General features: G+C 36.1%; 4 protein-coding genes across 12 annotated transcripts; 1 reads left to right on the top strand and 3 right to left on the bottom strand.

Annotated features, from left to right (window-relative positions):
- The first annotated feature begins 318 nt into the window (after positions 1–318).
- LOC148767762 (glucan endo-1,3-beta-glucosidase 8-like) lies at positions 319–2,157 on the top strand. The gene is made up of 2 exons (XM_088824397.1): positions 319–800; positions 892–2,157. The coding sequence occupies exons 1-2, from the start codon at positions 472–474 to the stop codon at positions 2,036–2,038; spliced, it is 1,476 nt and encodes a 491-aa protein (XP_088680523.1). The 5' UTR covers positions 319–471; the 3' UTR covers positions 2,039–2,157.
- Positions 2,158–2,273: 116 nt separating this feature from the next.
- Positions 2,274–8,410, bottom strand: DFC (DHFS-FPGS homolog C). 8 transcript variants are annotated; one of them, XM_088824393.1, is made up of 17 exons: positions 8,014–8,410; positions 7,316–7,438; positions 7,020–7,231; positions 6,534–6,599; positions 6,339–6,448; positions 5,746–5,806; positions 5,516–5,599; positions 4,929–4,985; positions 4,776–4,836; positions 4,636–4,682; positions 4,408–4,485; positions 4,169–4,327; positions 3,413–3,715; positions 3,255–3,333; positions 3,013–3,168; positions 2,739–2,929; positions 2,274–2,561 (listed from the first exon to the last, which is right to left on the bottom strand). In XM_088824393.1, exons 3-17 carry the CDS (start codon positions 7,188–7,190, stop codon positions 2,502–2,504), a joined length of 1,683 nt encoding a protein of 560 aa, XP_088680519.1. In that variant the 5' UTR covers positions 7,191–7,231; positions 7,316–7,438; positions 8,014–8,410; the 3' UTR covers positions 2,274–2,501. The 8 variants fall into 8 exon arrangements, with proteins under 8 accessions (XP_088680519.1, XP_088680516.1, XP_088680515.1 ...); XM_088824390.1 differs by having other exon boundaries at positions 5,516–5,602; positions 8,014–8,304; XM_088824389.1 differs by having other exon boundaries at positions 7,316–7,527; positions 8,014–8,295.
- A 967-nt stretch (positions 8,411–9,377) lies between these two features.
- On the bottom strand, positions 9,378–12,267 carry PRFB3 (peptide chain release factor). The gene is made up of 6 exons (XM_012972675.2): positions 11,924–12,267; positions 11,248–11,465; positions 10,932–11,132; positions 10,221–10,433; positions 9,934–10,111; positions 9,378–9,846 (listed from the first exon to the last, which is right to left on the bottom strand). The coding sequence occupies exons 1-6, from the start codon at positions 12,090–12,092 to the stop codon at positions 9,563–9,565; spliced, it is 1,263 nt and encodes a 420-aa protein (XP_012828129.1). The 5' UTR covers positions 12,093–12,267; the 3' UTR covers positions 9,378–9,562.
- An 81-nt stretch (positions 12,268–12,348) lies between these two features.
- LOC105949374 (N-acetyltransferase) lies at positions 12,349–16,702 on the bottom strand. 2 transcript variants are annotated; one of them, XM_012972674.2, is made up of 14 exons: positions 16,575–16,702; positions 16,379–16,480; positions 16,238–16,294; positions 16,042–16,106; positions 15,406–15,503; positions 15,166–15,217; positions 14,878–14,970; positions 14,679–14,789; positions 14,062–14,377; positions 13,488–13,921; positions 13,194–13,303; positions 13,049–13,107; positions 12,779–12,966; positions 12,349–12,693 (listed from the first exon to the last, which is right to left on the bottom strand). In XM_012972674.2, exons 1-14 carry the CDS (start codon positions 16,630–16,632, stop codon positions 12,505–12,507), a joined length of 1,932 nt encoding a protein of 643 aa, XP_012828128.1. In that variant the 5' UTR covers positions 16,633–16,702; the 3' UTR covers positions 12,349–12,504. The 2 variants fall into 2 exon arrangements, with proteins under 2 accessions (XP_012828128.1, XP_088680534.1); XM_088824408.1 differs by having other exon boundaries at positions 16,579–16,649.
- Positions 16,703–19,326: the final 2,624 nt, after the last annotated feature.

The following is a 19,326-nucleotide window of genomic DNA, read 5'->3' as shown; positions in this document are numbered from 1 at the left end:
ATACATAATTAATACAGTATTGTAATTTTAAATGACAGTTAATATGAAATATAAAAAAAAAAAAAAATCTTTAAAGTGACCGATATTGCGGAAAAGATTGAGTAATATTTTATTATATGATCGATTAAATAATAAAACATTTCATGCAGAATTATTACATATCAAAAGTGTGATGTTAGTTTCGACAAGTTTGATTTCATGCAGTATCTCTAATTACTACATACGAAGTTATTTATTTATTTATTTATTTATTTTTCTTCATTGGTATCTCTAATTTCCTCCACACACAACTCCAACTAACAAATCCGACAGTTATATATAAATTTCCCAGTTATTACATTCAAAACCCGACAAGAATTTTTTTCTCTCTCCTGAGAAACAATGTCAATTAATTAGGAGGCTAATTAATTAATATGATGATCATCTCATGATCACTTTTCCCATATAATAAATTAAGTAATAATATATTATATGGGTTGTGTGAAGATGATCCGTTTTGCTTGTTCATTATTGGCCGTGATCTTGTTTGCAATAAGATCAGAAGGGTCAATAGGTATGAATTGGGGAAGACAAAGTGCACAGAGATTAATTCCGTCGACGGTGGTCGATTTGCTGTTGCAGAACGGTATCGGAGATGCGAGAATCTACACTTCTCAGCCGGACATTTTAGAGGCTTTCGCCGGAAGCGGGATTAACCTAACCGTACAAATCATATTCATCAATTTTATCAAGACTCCCCAAGAAGCCCACGATTGGATCGGACAAAAAATCGACCCGTTTTTCAGTACCACCAACATAAGGTATGTAACATAGCATTGTTTAAGACAACATATTTTCAATGGTATAAAAGAATCATACAGATGTATTTGTGTGTGGAACGTGATTCGCCAGGCGTGTTTTTATCGGAAACCACGAATTCAAGACGGCGGTAATGAGCGGCGGAAACACGAGCTCGGCCGAAGCCGCGGTAGACCTAATGGAGACAATGCAAACCGCGCTACACGATGTCTATGGGGAGCAAATCAAGGTCGCATTGCCCCAGCCCGATTGTGTGCTCACCAACGTAACGAGGCCCTCCGATGCCGAATTTCGGAGCGAGATTAAGGAGCAGATGGCGAGGCATCTCAGCCTCCTCAACCAGAGCAACGCCCCCTTCGTCGCCGAGATCTTCCCCATCGAGTACGTAAATGCTCATCCATGGTTGGACTCCAGTTTCGCCTTCGCCGACAACAAATCCAAGACCGTCATCCAAGACATAAACGGGGCCGTGTACACCAACATCTTCGACTACCTGTACGATTGTTTCGTCTGGGCGCTCCGAAAAGCAGGAGCGCCCGACCGGGAGATTGTGGTGGGCCAGGTCGGCTGGCCCACCGACGGCTACCCGGGGGCTGACGCCGCCACCGCCGAGCGTTTCTACAAGTACCTCCTCCCTCATGTGGCGAGCGGAAGAGGTACCCCCATGCGACCAGGCAAGCCCATCGAAATCTTCGTGCACTGCCTCACTGACGAACCTAAAAACCCTTTTACCCTTCCTTTCACCCGCCACTGGGGGATTTACCGATCCAACGGCGAGCCCAAGTTCAAGATAGACCTTTCGGGGCAAGGGCGGGACATCTATCCCGCCAGGGCGAAGGGGATCATGCGGATGCCCCAACGGTGGTGCGTCTTCAATGGGGACAAGAGGGATTCATTTAAGGTGAAGGCTCAGTTCGACGATGCGTGTCTGCGTGCCGACTGCACGAGCCTGTCGCCGGGTGGTTCGTGCAGCCACCTGGATTACGACAAGAACATATCCTACGCGTTCAATATGTACTTCCAGAGTATGTTTCAAAACGAGACGGCGTGCGAATTCGGGGGGTTGGGGGAGGTGGTCCCCACGGACCCGTCGGATGGTAGTTGCGTTTTCCCGGTGGAGGTGGTGAGAGGTCAGCAAGTCAATTTTTCGGGGGCGGGAGAAGGACTTTATTACGTGGACCCTAAATATGCAGCCATGATCTTTATTTTTGCGCTTTCGGTCTTTTTTGTATTGCTTTAGAAGTAGAGTATATATATGCCGGAAAGTTTTACGTCTCGTTGGATTGGTCGTGGGGTCGATGAGTAATGATGGAATTTTGTAAGGATAAATTTGTTCAAATAGTTTTTGTTTCTTGCCCATCTATATATTCCCGCCCATGCATGGATTCGAATTACACTTTGAATTCTTCCATTCACTATGCACCTTGTTTGGTTGCAGGATTAATTCAACCAAGATAAAATTAAACAAACCGTAATTGGCAAATTGCAATACACAATTCTTAATTAAATCAAGAGATCGTTTATATAAATTAAGCAAATTGAAGTCATTTTTTTACTGGTTTAGGAAATGGCAATTGAATGGGACTTTTGGCTTTAATAAAGTTGGTAAAATTTTTAGTACACCTGGTGAAGTCTGGATGTATCTTTACCGTTCATTTACACACACCAACATGGGTGTGTGAGCTTTTGTGCATGTCGCAAGATCATCTCCGCAGCAGCTTTAATACATCTCCGACCAGATGCAATGACCCCGTCACAAGAACCTATATTTTCGGAAAAACCAACTATAAATTAACCAACCAAAACACCGTCTTTCAAATGTTTACGAAAATTGATATCCAAGAAAAGCGTGTATAGAGTCAGTAGCATTTTGTAATCTTCAGACAGGCAAATATGGTATATATGTAATGTAATAACAATAAGGTTGTACATGTATATACCTGGATTCGAAATGAAGGATTCTCTCTAGCGTAATCTCTTAACCAATTGATAGTCGTCGGCAGAGAAGAAACCACAGCACTGCAAGAAAATTCACCATCGGAAGTACTACAATTCGAAACATCCTCGTCAATTAACCTTTGTGGTGGACTACTCTCCGGTATTTTCATATCCGAATTCTCGCAAAGTGCATCTGTTTGAAAAAAGAAAAAAAAAAGTTCTCGACCCTCAAAATTTTCCAGTTTGTGCAATTAAATTCAAATTCAATTTTATTACCTTTTCCATTAATGATCTTCTCCCAGACTCTCTGAAGATTAAACTGCCAAGTTAAATCCTTTGAAGGGATTTCTAAAGGGATGGCCGAAGTAGCAGAAGTGACTTTGCTATAAGTCGAGAGACTCGGAACAAATATAGCTTTCGCAAAATAAGTACCTAAAAAAAATTAATAATATAATTGCCATCTATATTCTCCATATATTTAATTAGATAAATAGTAATATATTGAAACCAAAATTTACCCGATAAAGCGCATGTATCGACAAGTGTCGGAAGAAGAGTTTGAGGGTCTCTCACATCCATACAGTTGAACAAGAGAATCTGCAACATTATTACAACACCAGATAAGAGTTGACCATTTTTTCTTACAATGTATAAAGGATTCATTAGAAATTCTTACATTCTTGGTGACCTTTTTATTCTCTCCTTGTTCGATATGGCCATTACTCGAAACATGATGAACAGATTTGCGTGGGCCCTCTTCTTTCACAGCGCTAGCAAACCACCTGGCACAGGCTTCCATGCTTTCAGGACTGTGGGCCCCATCCAAATAATAGACCAAATCCCCTTTAGTATTTTCTCTGCCTTCAGCCGCATCAGAAGATTCTGTAGAAGGGTCTAGAACAATCTCTGCCCTTCCGGAAAGACGTGCTGTTGAAAGACCCCTCAAAAATGCATCGGGCAAATTATCTTCCAGGTCAGCCTGATCAAATATCCAGTCAAGTATTTTACAAGTTTAATTTGAAGGGCCACAAAAGTAAACAAATAAATAAGTAAATTTGAAATATATAATGCAACTTTCATACCAAAATATTACCTAAAACCTCACACCATTTCGAGCGTTGTATGGTAAAATAAATGCATTATATGGGAATTTTTGCTAATATTAATAGCACAAGGACCCTTTTAGCAATTTGATATAACACATGGGGTACTAAATGCAATAAACTCAAAAAAAAATATGACCGATGAAAAAGCTTCCCTGAACTATGAATAGAATTCAAAATGACATGCACTTCACCTATTGTCCATAATTAATTTTCAAAATGGTTTCTCCTTAGTCCTTATTATCGTTTTCCACATTCAACAAAATAAATTTCATTTTTTTAAAAGAACAATTTTAATTGGGAAAGCAATAAAATAAAGTTTAACTGACATGTTGAAAAAGTTTTTCCCAATTTCCCGTGCGCCGGAGCCAACTTTTACAAAGGGCAACAGCCAAACCAGCGTTCGTAAACTGGTGTTCACCGGACAAGCTTAGTTCCTTCCCCTTCAATTTACTACGATTGAGAGGCGCAACAACTTCCAAAGGGACCTGCAGGAAATAACATTTTTTATGTCTAAATTTAATCATTTGATAACCCTGAAATCATATTGCAATGAAAAAGAAATTACCGATATATCCCTGGCCCTTTCCTTAAGAACATCCATTGCTTCAGATAGTTGGGGTACCGTAAAAGCAGGGACTCGATGCTTTAGGAGCAGAGAAGACATCAACCCATTTCAGAAAATACTTCAAAACCGAAACTGCCAATCGAAATGTAAAAAAGAACTAGGCAATAAATAATCTTTGACAAAGTTGTAACAACACTGTCTTTGTTTTCACATTGAAGGGGCTTGTACCTTAAAGATTCCAGCTTTATGAGACGCGATCTGCTCAAGTGTGTCTCCTGCGTATTAAGGAGGATACATTAATTAACTGTTATATAAATATTCTATAGATATGCAAAAAAGATTGAAAATAGTTCAAATCAAGAACGCACCCAATGTTTCCATATGATCCATGCCCAGTGGACTAACGCCACAGACAACCGGATCCTTGATCTGCTCAAAAAATTAAGTATTTAATTAACAAAATTAAAGTCTGTGAACTTGTGTTAAGACAACATTAAAGAGAGCACAGATAGAAATATTACCACATTCGTTGAATCCCTTGTCCCTCCAAGACCAACTTCAATTATAGCAACGTCTACCTGCAGAAAAAACAGTCGGTTACAAGAATTGTAAAAATTAACCAAAATGTTTGAGTACTGCATTGTATAATATAATACAAATTGGCTTCAAAAGCTAATCCCAAATTACGGCAACATTTCAGCTAAAATAGGTATGATGAATTTCACATCTAAAAAAAAAGGGTGTAAGGCCATGTCAGATTATATAATTAGGTAAGTTATATATATATATATATATATATATATATATATATATATATATATATATATATATATATATATATATATAAATATATATGACATATGAACCTCATCCATGTTTTTGAAATATAGTCCATATAACCTTGTCGAATGAAAGCAACAATAGGTAGTGTGTGTGTGTGTGTGTGTGTGTGTGTGTGTGTGTGTGTGTGTGTGTGTGTGTGTGTGTGTGTGTGTGTGTGTGTGTGTGTGTGTGTGTGTGTGTGTGTGAGAGAGAGAGAGAGAGAGAGAGAGAGAGAGAGACAGAAACAGAGAGAGAAAGAGAGTGCTAAAAGACATCAATACGGTACCTTTTCACTTGCAAAAATTTTGAAGGCCAACACAGTAAGGAACTGGAAAAGTGGAGGCATAGGCAAATCATCTCTGACATTCTCCTGCTTTAAAAAGAATTTTTAATAAGGACTAAATAGTTAACAAATAATAAAAATAGAACCCAAATTATTTTTTACTGGGGCACGTAGGAGTTCAAACATGGAAGATCAAAAACAAACCAGAGCATTAAACTAGTATATCACTATACCTTGAGCTGACTCCAACATTCCCAAAAATAATGTAGAAATTTTTCTTCGGATATATCCGACCTACGAGTCAGAGAGAACAGAACATGAAACGCAACGAATAACGATCTCAAGCTATATACAAATATCTATATTATCAAAGAAGAATATTACACAAAAGAGTTGACCTTCAGAAAAGTGAGCTACAATATGAGCTTCATAATTTTTTTATTTGCATGTCATAAAAATATTTTACGGTCCAAGGCAGTAGTTTCTATAAAAGCAAATTCAACATCTCATTTATTGCATATCAATCTAGTAGATGTTGTGTTCAGTAGCACTGTCTCAATTATTATGCCCATATCTTTGTGTATTATTCACTGCACAATTGTTGCTAATGTTATGCAAGCTACAATGTACATAAAAAGTGGAAATGGGTCGGCATTTGCATAATATGGTTCAGGGTCAAACATGTAACTCTTGCCAACAAGAGGGGTATTTATGCAAAATAGCCTTTCAATAATAAAGGTCGGTATAATATGAGAAAATATAGCCATATGATATAAAAATTTGTAAAAAAAAACTAGAAAAATTTAGTTAAATTTGAAATGCTAACCCGTCTAGACGAAATCTTTCTCTCACATCAATTAAGTGCGGAGAAGTAAAAAGTCCAGTTTTGAATCCACACTCTCTCAGAATTGCCTCACAAAATGTGCACGTCGAACCCTGAAATATGAAAATTTAGTACAACTTGAAGAGAGAAGTGTGTCTAAGAAAAGAGAAATAGAAAATTCCATAATAACATCAATACCTTTCCTTTAGTTCCTGCAACGTGAATAATCTTAAGTCCTTCTACCGGTTCCTCCAAATCCAAAATCTGCCAAGAGAATATGCATTTATTTGTTACTTACACGCAATTCCATGAATGTGTGTGTAACAAAAATAATCATCAACTGAAAATCACATTAATGCATCAGCATTAAATACAATAAACAAATAAAATAGTTTAAAAATAAGATTCAACTAGGGGAACAGAGTAAAAGTTGCTTGTCAAGCATTTAAATGCTTGTAAAGCTTCGTGGGACCCAAGTTTGAAGCCACAAGAGACAGGCTATAAGTTAATAATCAAGTAACACATTTCTTGAAAATTAATGCTGGTAAGCATAAATAAATGACAGAATTGTCCAAATCTAATGCAGAAAGTGATTGACGTAAAACCCATAAAGTGAGTTTATGAATTATGTTGCAGTTTCATAACAAGAAAGTTAAAGAACGAGCTATATTTTCACTGTGTTACCTTAATATACATCATCATCCTGTCCAATTTGCTATATTTACTATTTATTGCAGATCTATCTCCTCGTCTTTTGCTAGTAATGAGAGACGAAAGTGCTTCCATGGCAGCATCATATGTGGATGGAAGATGTCCATTTTGTGTATTTTCTCCAATCAACGTATTTCTCTCCATCGGGTCCAGGACCTGGGATGAAAGCTTCCTTTCTGTAAATCCTAAAACATAGAGAGAGAGAGAGCTTGAGAAAAATTCACTATAAGCTGAAAAATCATACAAGTATCTACTAAAGCATTTATTACCTTTTTGCCCTTTGTGCCCGTGAGAGTGCAGATTTTTGGTTCCAGCTAGATCAACTGCATTGAAGCAAAGAGGCAAGCATGAAGCTGCCCATGAAGGAAATAGGCGTTCACTTCGGTAGAAGCCTGAAAGGCCAACCAACTGCTGCCTCAGAAAAAGGTTTTTAAATTTAAGCATAGGTAAATCGAGTTTCCAAATAGTATAAGCGTGTTACCTGAAATATGAGAAAAAATGGATCCTTACTGAATGAAAACGTATACATAATACCGTAACATTGACTAACATGTAAGAAATATGATTTCGGTTTTGTCCGTTCGCATCAGGTATAATATTCCTACTATTCGGAACATATATCTAAGTTCCATTAAATTAGGCAATCCCATAAAGAGGGGATATAATCCTCTCTCCCAAATCAAGAACAACTATTGATGAATCATGTCCCATTTCAGGACAGGATGTACTAAGTTTTGGCAATAAACAATAATGTTAATTAATAACTAATATAAACCATATATGAAATTTCAAGCTCTAACATCCAATCATAAACCCTAAAAATCAGAAAACCCCCAAATCGATTCGTGGCAATCAATAAACGGAATTCAAAACATGATACAAATGCTTACTCACTCATCAATCGCAGCGCAATCAAAAAAATAATTCAGTACAAAAGCACAGTGAAGCAAAAGAATGGAATTTTTACCTTAGTTCAGAATCGCCATAATTCCTTTCTCACAAAGGGGGGGAAACTGAATATAAGATTCACCACGAACGGAGTGTGTGTGTGTGTGTGTGTGTGTCGTCGGTGTTTCGGAGTATCTACTCAATATGCGGTTATTGGGCAACGGCTATTTAAATAATAGCTGCTGTGGGAGTTGTAATGGCGGTTTTGCCCTTGCCAATTTTGTGTTCCATGGTTGAAGTGCTTTTATTAGGGTTTTACACAGAATCTCCATCATATTTTTCTCTTTTTCTTTTTTGGTATATTCTTTATATCCCCTATATTTTCATCTTGAAATTTGCATTAAATTTCATTCGAATTTTGATTTCATTTCCATCTAAGGTTAGTTAATTAATTTAGCCGCACCCTGAGCAGGTATAGTCAAATTATGAAAAAAAATCATCTTATTTGGATAATTACATATAGCCTTCAACTATGAATCTTCTTACACATTCACCCTTATGGTGTCAAATTTAACATAATCAATTAGATTCCGTGGAATGTGCTCTAGTTTTACCTCGTTTTGTGTAAAAATTACAGCTTCTGATGCAATACAATCTGATATATAAGCCAGAAAACACATCTTATGATCATCTTGTTTCAAAATTTGGAGCTCCAATGGGATAAAATAGGTACACAAGTGATGTTCCATATAATCAAGAAGATTCCACTAAATTTTAAACCGCAGGAGAGGAAGGACGTGTAAGAAATTTTATAGTTGAGAGAGTTGTCGTAATTACCCAAATAGGAGGGGGTTTCATTATTTTATCATATTTGATGGGTGGTTGTAATTTACCCATTAATTTTGTAATCATGCAAGTTATCGTTCACAGAAGGCACGTTGAATTCAACATTTTGATCACATACGGTTGCAGAAGATGGAGTCTCCACCTCGTTAGAGGAAGACTCAACAACAACAACAACAACAACAACAACAACAACAACAACAACAACAACAACAACAACAACAACAACAACAACAACAATAACAACAACAACAAGCACAAATCACCATTACCGGATCCCTAGATCTCGTATTTCCTGGGAAAATACCAAAACGCATTCAACGTGGTGGTACGATCAAAATATATGATTTGGAAGAGAGGTGAATGTTAAATACCTCGAATGGCCGATGAGGATTAAAGTAAAGAGAACCAACAGTCAAGATTACGGAATTCTAGAGAGTACTTAGACTCTTGTAGCATAGAAATAACCGTGTTAGGCCGCCTCATAGGAGAGTGAATTAATGGGCTAGATTCAATAATCCACTCGACCCTAATTAACAAAAGTGTAAGAATTAATTCATCAATAATGTTGCAAAAATGAAATAGGAAAGAAGAAAAAGATATTCGAACCTTGTGGATATCATGAATGTATAAAATACACAAATCAAAATCAAGAAAGCACACCAAAAAAAATATTTCATCAACAATCCAACACACAACAAAACTACCCATACAACAGAAAAACAATTAATTACCAGCAAGATTAATTTAATGACAGTAATTAGTAAATCTAAAAAGCCGATTAATTAATCGACAGTACTAGGTTGTCGAGAACTGATATGAGCAGCAATAAGAGGGTCAAGCTTCCCATTCAATACTCCATTCACATCCGGAAACTGTGAACCAGATTTCAAATCATGCACCATTTTCGTCGGCCGAAAAACGTACTTACGAGTCACTCCACTCCATTTATCATCACATTTATTAATACTTTTCACACTCGATAATCCTCGATCCCTCATAACAACAAGAAGTTTTGCCTTTAATCGATTCATCGCCTTTATCTTGTTTGCAAATCGACTCCTTTCCCCTGTTCACGTAAAAAAAAAAAACAAAGATTTTAAAATTAATGAATGTATTTGTTTGAAGATGCTTTTTTTTTTTGCTTTATTATTACCTGTGGATTGAACTTGGAAACCTGTCGGTATATGCTGAATCTGAACTGCTGACGAAGCCCTAGACGGGTTTTTGTCGCAATTTGGAGGGTAAGAAACTAGAATATCCACGTCATCAATGGACAAGTCAGGAGATGATTCGAGGAATAGAGGAATTACGTCCACATATGCCAATGTAGCCTAAAATTTCAAGAACCAATAATCATGAAGTCCTAATTTTAATCCAGTACTTATTATTACAACAATGTATACTAATATGTTTGTGAAGGTCAAATTAGTAATTTCATACCTCGGAAAGAGCAGGGGTATTTTTGGAAATTCTTGTAGTAGAGTGAACACCTCTTTCCCCAGATAAGTATCCGTAAGCAAATTTAAATTCCAACTCTATGGTGGCGGATTTTAGGCCGCCGTTATTTGAAGGGCATCTCTCGACTATCCTACCCGTATGACCCTGTCTTTCGGCCCATTTCATGTACATCTGCGCGAGTTGACCCGTCCATCTCTTCATCAAAAAAATTAAAATCAATTTCACATTTATCCTTGACAAAAACGAAATACGGTAACTACAAATCAGTAGACTTGTTAGGAGAGTTATTATATGTTGTGGTCATGAATAAGAAAAAATTGGGTTTATTGCATTCAGCACCCTTGTGTTTACTCTAATTGTTAAAAAAGTGCTCGTGTTATTAAAATTAGCAAACACCACCCTATAATGCAACTTTTTTTGGCAAACTACCCCTAAAATCTCACCATTTGTGAGGCGGGGGGCTAAAAAGATTCCATTATAGGGGGCTTTTTACGAATATTAGAACACGGAGATTTTTTAGCAATTCGATATAACACAGGGGTACTGAATGCAATAAGCTACTCAATGATATTAGTTGAAACTATAAAATATAGATTTTTTAAGTTGAAAGAAATCGTGTAGCTAGAAAATCCACATGAATTTAGCCGACACCAAAATATCAAAAGAGCCCGGAAAAAGAGAAGGAAAAAAAACCTCGGAGTAAATGTCGGAACATTTCGATTCAAGGGTGATGTAAGCTCCCTCCATATCGTACGGCTCTTTAAGAAGCTTCGACATTTCATACTTATCCAAAAACTTGTTAACATCTAAAGAAGCACTATACGCTTGCTTGAAAAGCTCGTAATTAATAGCATCTGTCTCCGCAAGCTCTGTAATAAGTTTCGCTTCCTCTGCCTGCAGCATCCATACATAATTAAAACCCAAAAAATAACTTCATAAAAAAACAAAATATCAATCGAACACAATAAAATGTGAAGCAAAAGAAACCATGCATCTCCAAATAAGTTACCTTATATTTAAGATCGCGTAGAGTATCGACCACCTTAGCACTGTTCGCCAGTTTGATAAGGATGTCGTTCGATTTACCTAGGTCATCCCACAAGTCATAGTCGCGAATAACTTCTTCTTGGTTTATGTGGTTCGCTTCTTCGAGTTCCAAAGCTGTTGGAGTTAGCATCTCCGCACGAAGAACGGAATCTTCTATTCTCTTCCGCAGAGAAAACATACCTACATCACAAAAAAAAAAAAAAAAACGAGCACACAACAACATTACAAGTCTTGTATTAGTTCGATAGACTAAATCGCGACGGAGACTAATTGGGGGGCCATGCCCCCCTCCATCATTTTTCAAAAACCTACTATGGGGGGCCATGACCCCCTCCATTATCTCACAAAAACAAGCTAAATTTGCCCCCCATTATCTTCCTCAACAGAAGCTACAGAGAATAACAAATAATATCCACAACTGAAACTAATTTATCCACTTATAAGTTATATATATAGAGAGAGAGAGAGAAAGTTAGTTATCTATCTATCTTCAACAAATAAATTATCACAACAAATATTGGTCACTGCAACTTAACCCAATAATTCTATTAAAGAAAAAAAGATATTAAATACAGAAAAATATGAAATTTACACACAACAGGCACACAGTAAGCGTGTGAAGGGAGAAGAGAACAAACCCAATTCTTTGTAGAACTTGTTCTTGCTGTCATTTAAGGGTTCTTGAGAAGCTCTTGAGCTGAAATTTGCGGCGGCGCGTGTTCTGGGGTTTTTGTTTGAGAAGTTCCGACAGTTTTTGAACTGGGTTTCATTAAACAATAACCCTGTCCGAAGAGAATCAGCCGCCATTTTCTTTTTCTTTTTTTTAAGTATATAGGATAAAAGGGTTTTGCAGATAGATGTTCGCCGCCGGAAAACACGCTCGTAAATCTTAATTGAATTGTTGGAAGTTCTACTCTTATATTTTACTAGTGTTTGTTTGTCCGAGTTGAAAACCTGCGAGTGGCGCCAGTCTTTGGCACGTGCCGCTACTCTCTTTTGTTCACAATTTCACAAAATATCTTTATTCTTTTCAGAAAAATAATTAAAAATAAATAAATAAATTAAAAAAAATTAATTAAAAAAAAAATTGATCCTGCAAATAAATTACATTTGAATTAAACTGGAATTATTACTTTATTAACAATATCGTTGCTAAAACATATAATAATAATATATATATACATATGTCCATGCAAAATTATAGTAACATATTAAAAGCCTAAAGAGATTCGGTAAACTGAGGAGCCTCAAGATCAAGTTCTTGCCTCATTGTACAGTTCATAAGCCACTCACTGCTGAATGTCCGAATCCCCAGCTTTACGGCCAATAGAGCTTCTCCTGTATCTTCTTCACATGCCACGAATATCGTCTTTGTCACGTTCTTGATTTCGTTCCTTGTCCGAATGACCTATATTTTGTTATTCAGCGAAATTACATCATCGAACAGTTTCGAAGAAACTTCGTTTTTATTGAACTATTTTTCGTTGACTTACATTTCCTCCAGCAGATTTGACAATTGCTGATAGAATATCGGCCGGAGGTTGTACATGAGATGCGAGCCATATGTCAAGACCTTTGAGCAATGCTCCGGGACTTGCTTGTGCTCTAAGAACTGCACTTTTAAGCTCGCTTCTGTACTTTGTTTCGTAATCTTCATCTTTCAAGATGAAAGGCATTTCGTCTGCAGATAATAGTTTACCAGATTGAAATTCGGTAGGTTAACGATTTACGAGTAAATATTAAAAGTCGAAAATGTGACTGACCAACAAATCTGCCCTTCTTGAAGCTCTCTTTCAACCATCCAGACGAAATCACCCAAGCTCTGCAAAGCAAAAAAAACCTAATTAACACAGAAGTTGTATCGTTTTTTTATTTATTTAGAGAGTATTATCAGAATCAAGAACCGACCCTGAACATAGAGCCGTGCAGAAATTCAATGTCTGCCTGACTTTCCCTGTGACAACATGTGTGCATACACTTCCGTCAGAAGAAACCACTCCACCTAGATCTTCGATTATCTGTACCAGCAGAATTATCATTACATTTAAAAGAAAATTACCAAAGCAAATTGCGAAGGTGTTACTATAGTTGCTTTTAATTTCATAATTCAATCACCATAAGTAGGAAATGAACTTAGATAATGATGCTGAATACCAACAGTTGCTTTGAAATCGTATCTTATTTTCTACGTTCGTATAATACCTTGGTAAGGCGTAATTTCTTATCACCATCAACAATGTTCATCAGCATAATTCTATTGCATTTTGCTGTAGATATGATTTCTGTGCAGCCATGGTTTTCATTTACGATATTCCCTTCTCTGCATACTTTGTTTAATTCGTGCATGCTATGACTCCCAGAGTTTTCATTTCCAGTAATTAGCAAGCAGTTCTGATCAAGGCAATTAGCAACAAATCTCTCGTTGCTAGTCCAAACAGGACAGTGAGAATCCAATTGACACTCGGTCGAGTGAGTGCCCTTCACTTTTTTTGACTTCAACGAGGTGCACGAGGCTACCCAATTCCTTTTGTTAGACCCTTTAACTGAACACGAGCAATTAGCTTCGCCGTCTTCATTTCCGCCCTCTCTTACTCCAGAAGCATTAGTGACTGGCAAAAGAGCTAATTCTTGGCAACCTATAAGAACAAAATACACAAGTATAACTTGTTTTAGCAATATGTTTTAGCATCAAACATTGAACTGAAGGTATGTTTTAGCATCAAACATTGAACTGAAGATATGTTTTAGCATCAAACACTGAACTGAAGATACTTACCATTAACTATTTTTTCTTCAGTTGCTAAGTTTTCTGGCTGAAGACATCCACTCTTAACTATCTGGTTATCTTCGATGGAAAGTTCATGGATCTCCGTTATATGCTTCTGCTCTTGGTTACTAAAATTCAGCTCAAGAGACTTTGTTGGTAAACATAGACTCACAAGCTCGGTTGACTCGGATGAGCTATCTTTAACAAGATTGGACACCATCAGAGTTGAGCCACCAGGAAAGCATAATGCTCTTCGAATATCAGCCTTGATTGGGAGTCTGCGAGGTTTACCCTTTTTATCTACTTCACCAATCACTGTAAAACCCTGCATATTGTTCAACTATTTCAAAAAATATGTATAATGCTTTGATTCCCTATGTAGTATATAATCAGTAGCCTATGTAGTGTTATTAGTCCGATTTCTCTTACGTTAGTAACAACTGCTCAATAGTCAACTGTGATGCATTTGTTGAGATAAAATAAAAAAAATACGCAAGCGCTATTAAAAACATTAGCATTTTTGTTATGTGTGATTATTACAATATACAAGTATGGAAGCATCAGAAAACATAAATTGAATGGATGAATCAACCAATGAAATTGGACCTAATTGAAGAGTAGCTTACCTGTTTGAGCCAAAATCCTTCAGATTCTTTGTCTGCCCAACAAAATAGAGTACGAATACCTACACTCTGCAGTCTTTTTCTCAATTCTAAGCATAACAAGCGGCCAATTCCCTGAAGTTCGTCAAATACAAATAAATTCCAAAAAAATAAAAAAATCAATTGTGCAAAACTCACAAATACGAAAGAAAAGGAAAAGAACCTTGTATTGGAAGATTGAGCTGACAGCAGCAAGAGGAACCTCAGCATACTGTGTATCAGCCGGAATTATTTGATAAGTAATTGCTGCAATGACCTATTAGAAACGGCAAAAGAACAAACAGTAAGAAGATAAGAAACGAACTATCTGACAAATACAAAATTGCATTAAAGGCTAAAAGTAGAGAAGCGAGAGGTTATAACAAACCATCGAGTGAATAAAAAGGTGAAATAATTTCATCATACAATCCAAGAACCGCAGATTAGTATACTGACAATCGTATATTCATACCTTCCCAGGTTCTTTATCATCCTTGGACTTCAGAAGTAATGTGCAATATTTCCTATAAATAAAGCAACCAGATTAATTGTTATCAAACGGAGACTACAACTAGTTCTACTAACATTTCTAATACAATAAAGTTAAACAAAAAGTTCGACTAACTATGGCATATTTATGATAAAAGGCACTTAATGTTATAGGATGCAAGCTTAGCCCAGGAAACGAAAAGGAGTGTTTAAGTGTATTTACCCATTTGTTACACATCTTTGAAGGAACATTGACTGCTTTCCAGTATTAGCAGCATAATTCATAGCAGGTAGCTCTTTCGTGTACAGAGTTAATACTTCCTGCAATAACGTTCCGGAATATTTCTAGATTATATGAGTTCATTTTCCATTAAACATATTCCTAAGCAGAGGATTTTGTCAAATCATACGAGGCATAAAAGTACACTGTTTCTCATATACACTGACATGCAGAGGTTTTTTCATAGTTTTGTGATAAATGTCGATTTAACAGAATCGATTTAAAGTTCACAAATAGAGTTCTGTGATGCTGAGTCATGCAAGTTCCAAGAATTACAATGTGACTCGCAGCCAGTAGATCCTAACCCCAATTACAGTCATCGTTTCACAAGTGAGAAATAGAAGACATCGTAAGTATACTATTGACAGTTGACACTTAAACACCCGTGACCACAAATACAATACTTGTAATCCTCTTGAATTTACCATTCACTTATCAATGCAGCAATCACAAAATCAAAGTCGAATAGACAAGAAATTAGTCACCGTCAGTTCAATTGAAATAAATTGTGGACTCGGGAACTAGCATAAAGTCGGCAACATTTAGATACACGTATATCATAGATTCTTAGTGAAATACCTGAAGGAGTGACTTGGTTTCGGCAGCTGTATCTTTCGGATTAGCAAGCACAAAATAGCCATTACCTAATAATAACAATAAACCCTAATGAATCATAGTCATCACACCCAACCAAATAATACCTTAAATAAAAACCTAAACTGAACTAATCCAAACCAAAAATTGAAGGAACCCTAAATGGAATTAGAATAAATACCACATTTCTCTGGAGCTCGATCCCCAAAATCGTCATGTTCGTTCACATTTTCCACCACTGGCATAAAATTTTAACATATCATCAAAACAAAACGAAAATAAACAACCATAATCAAAACCCGAACCGAGCGAAATCGACTACCTGAAATTCGGACTTTGGCAGTTTTCGATAGAGATATTTGTACGCCGCCCCGATCCGATTCGGATGTGAAATTCCTGGCTTCCACTACGACTTCACAATTTCCTGCGAAATCAAAACATAAATCAAAATCACAGAAAAGAGGGGAAATCAAAATTTCGACTCGATCGGCTGATGAATCTAAACAATTTTTATCTACCGACGGAGATGGGAGACGATGAAGGAGGCGCAGACGCTCTTCTCTTCCTCGGCGCCATATCAAGGTGGAGAAAAATGGAGGAATCGAAATTGGAGTGAGGTTATATATAGGTAGGCGGGGCTCTTGTTTTTGGAAATGAAATTTCAACTCTATTGGCGGGAAAGGGTAAAGGCGGGTGGCTGACGTCAAGTTTTCCAAAAGTTTTTGCTATATATGGGAAGAGTTTTAAAAATAATTTGTGAAAAAAATAAAAATAACAAGATAAATATAAACTACACTAGGTTAATCGTGTCACGCTAATCATAAACTCGAGTTAAATGGTATTGCGGACGGTCACTTGGTGTTCGATTTACGATTTTTCATAACTTAATTTTGAAAATGAATTTAAAAGTTTAACAAATTTAAAAAATGAAAGAAATAGTGTTTATTTATTTTTTTTCATTTCGTATTCAATTTGTTTATACCACCATACTTCTGATTGGGGGCAAAGTCACTGTGTTAGTTGTTGTGTCATGTGTGCATATTATAAATAAACAAGGTTGTAAAAATCGGTAATCGGGTCCGAGTCGGTCAGGCACCGACTCACGATTAATCGGTGCGGCGGTGATTAATCGGTGATAAATCGGAAATAAATCGATTTTTAAAGTTTAATATAATATATTTGTAGATATTATTTATAAATACTCAAAACATAGATAAAAAATATTTAAACATAGTTATATCTCGATCATGTATATATTCTAATAACATAATAAAAGTTTAATAATAATAAGATCATAATACATAAATATCCTTATAAAATATAAATAAAAAGGCATTTTTTTTTGAATTTACATACATTCTTGGCATACATCATTAGTTCTTTAACAATAATAATTAACATAAACAAAATAAAGCATAAACTCATTTCTTTTATTAAAATCCCAACTTTTATTTTGATTTATAAAAAAAAAAAAAAAAAAAAAAAAAAAAAAAAAAAAAAACGATTTTTGACCGATTTTTGCCACCAAAGTTTGACCCGCCTTAAAGGTTTGACCGCCTCGGACCGCCTCAGACCGCCTCAAACCGCTTCACAGGCAAAAAACCGATTTTTCAAACCTTTACACTAAAATCGTAAAGGTTTTGGACCGCCTCCGCCTCGGCGACCGATTAATCGGCCGCCTCGGCCGATTTTTAGAACACTGTAAATAAATAAGTTAAGGCTACAGCTATATATATGCAAGATTAAAATCACTTGTGCAAGATCAAATTAAATTTTTCAATGTATAAATACTATAATACTCTTACTTGTTAAAAAAATAGAAAATTCCAAATATGCAAGACCAAAAATTCAAAACACAAAAAACTCTATCACAAGACCACAAAACTACAAGACCAACTCTCATCTTCTCCATCTTCCAAAACCCACAAGACATTTCTCCTTCCTCCATAAACCCACAAAACCTAAGCATTTAAAATCATCAAAACTCAACAAATCTTACAAAGATGACAAGTATGGAGTCATAATACATCAAAATAGAAGATTCTACGGTGGAAGAACCCAAGAAGGTATGCATTTATGGGTTTTTTTTTTAGCTAGAATATCGTTTTTCCAAAAAAAAATCTCGCGCAAACGAATTCGACATGTACAGGTCGAATTTTATGGGTAAAAATCGACATTTAGATGTCGGTTTTTAGGCATAAAATTCGACATTTGGCAATGTCGAATTTTGTGCTATAAATTCGACATGTCAATGTCGATTTTTGCCTATAAAATTCGACGCTTAAGTGTCGATTTCTAGCACAGTTTTTCAACACCTTGGTGTCGATTTTTACCAGTTTCAGATTTAATTTGTTTTTCCTCTTTAAGGTTGGGCGGCGGCGATCGGTGGTAGAGCTTGGGCGGCGGAGAAGGTGGGCGTAGGTGGAGAAGGTGGGTGTAGGTAGGGTTTGAGGAGGGGGGCTGTTTTTTTTTTTAATTCACGCATCTTTGTTTTGGTTTTTTTTTTTTTTTTGTTTTTTCCTCATTATTTGTACTTGGTCTTGCATGAGAACAAAAAGTCAATTTAGTTTATGGGTATATTTGTCATTTCATTTTAATAAAATAGAATTTTTCTTTAATTTGGTCTTGCACAAGTGATTTTAGTATTGCATATAGCCGCAGCCATAAGTTAAATGGATATATGTAATAATTAAGGGTAAATCATGGTTACCAAGATCAAATTAAGAAAATAAAATCAATGATTTTTTATAATTACAATTATTACCCTCAACTATGGATCTAATTATTCTCCTCAACTATGGATCTTCTTACAAGTCCATCCTGACGGTGTTAAATTTAGTGAAATCTTCTAAATTATGTGAAATATTCTGCAGTTTGTATTCGTTTACCCCATTCGAGCTCCACATTTTGAAACAAGATGATCATAATTCATAAGATGTGTTCATTGGTTTGTAAATATAAGATTATAGTGCATCAGAAAACTGTATTTTTGCACAAAACGAGTACAAGCTAATAATCCATGGAATCTAGAAGATTATATTGAATTTGACACAATAAGAGTGTACATCATAGTTCAATGGTGATTGTGATTACCCAAACAAGAACGAATTTTTCGTGATTTAACTTTACCTCAGCGGTGACGAGAACTTATCCTATAACTAATGGTAGCTCTCTATCTCTCCGTTTAATCTAATGAAACTGAAACACGTGGATTTCCACAATGTGTTTTTAACTCTCTTACTTTCAAACTAAATTTTAGTTATGATTAAG

The sequence above is a fragment of the Erythranthe guttata genome, chromosome 10, assembly GCF_056151865.1.
Source record: "Erythranthe guttata isolate IM_541 chromosome 10, IM_541, whole genome shotgun sequence".
In the NCBI taxonomy this organism is placed as follows: Eukaryota; Viridiplantae; Streptophyta; class Magnoliopsida; order Lamiales; family Phrymaceae; genus Erythranthe; species Erythranthe guttata.
The sequence above is the reverse complement of the archived record's forward strand: the minus strand, read 5'-3'. Positions and strand labels throughout refer to the sequence as shown.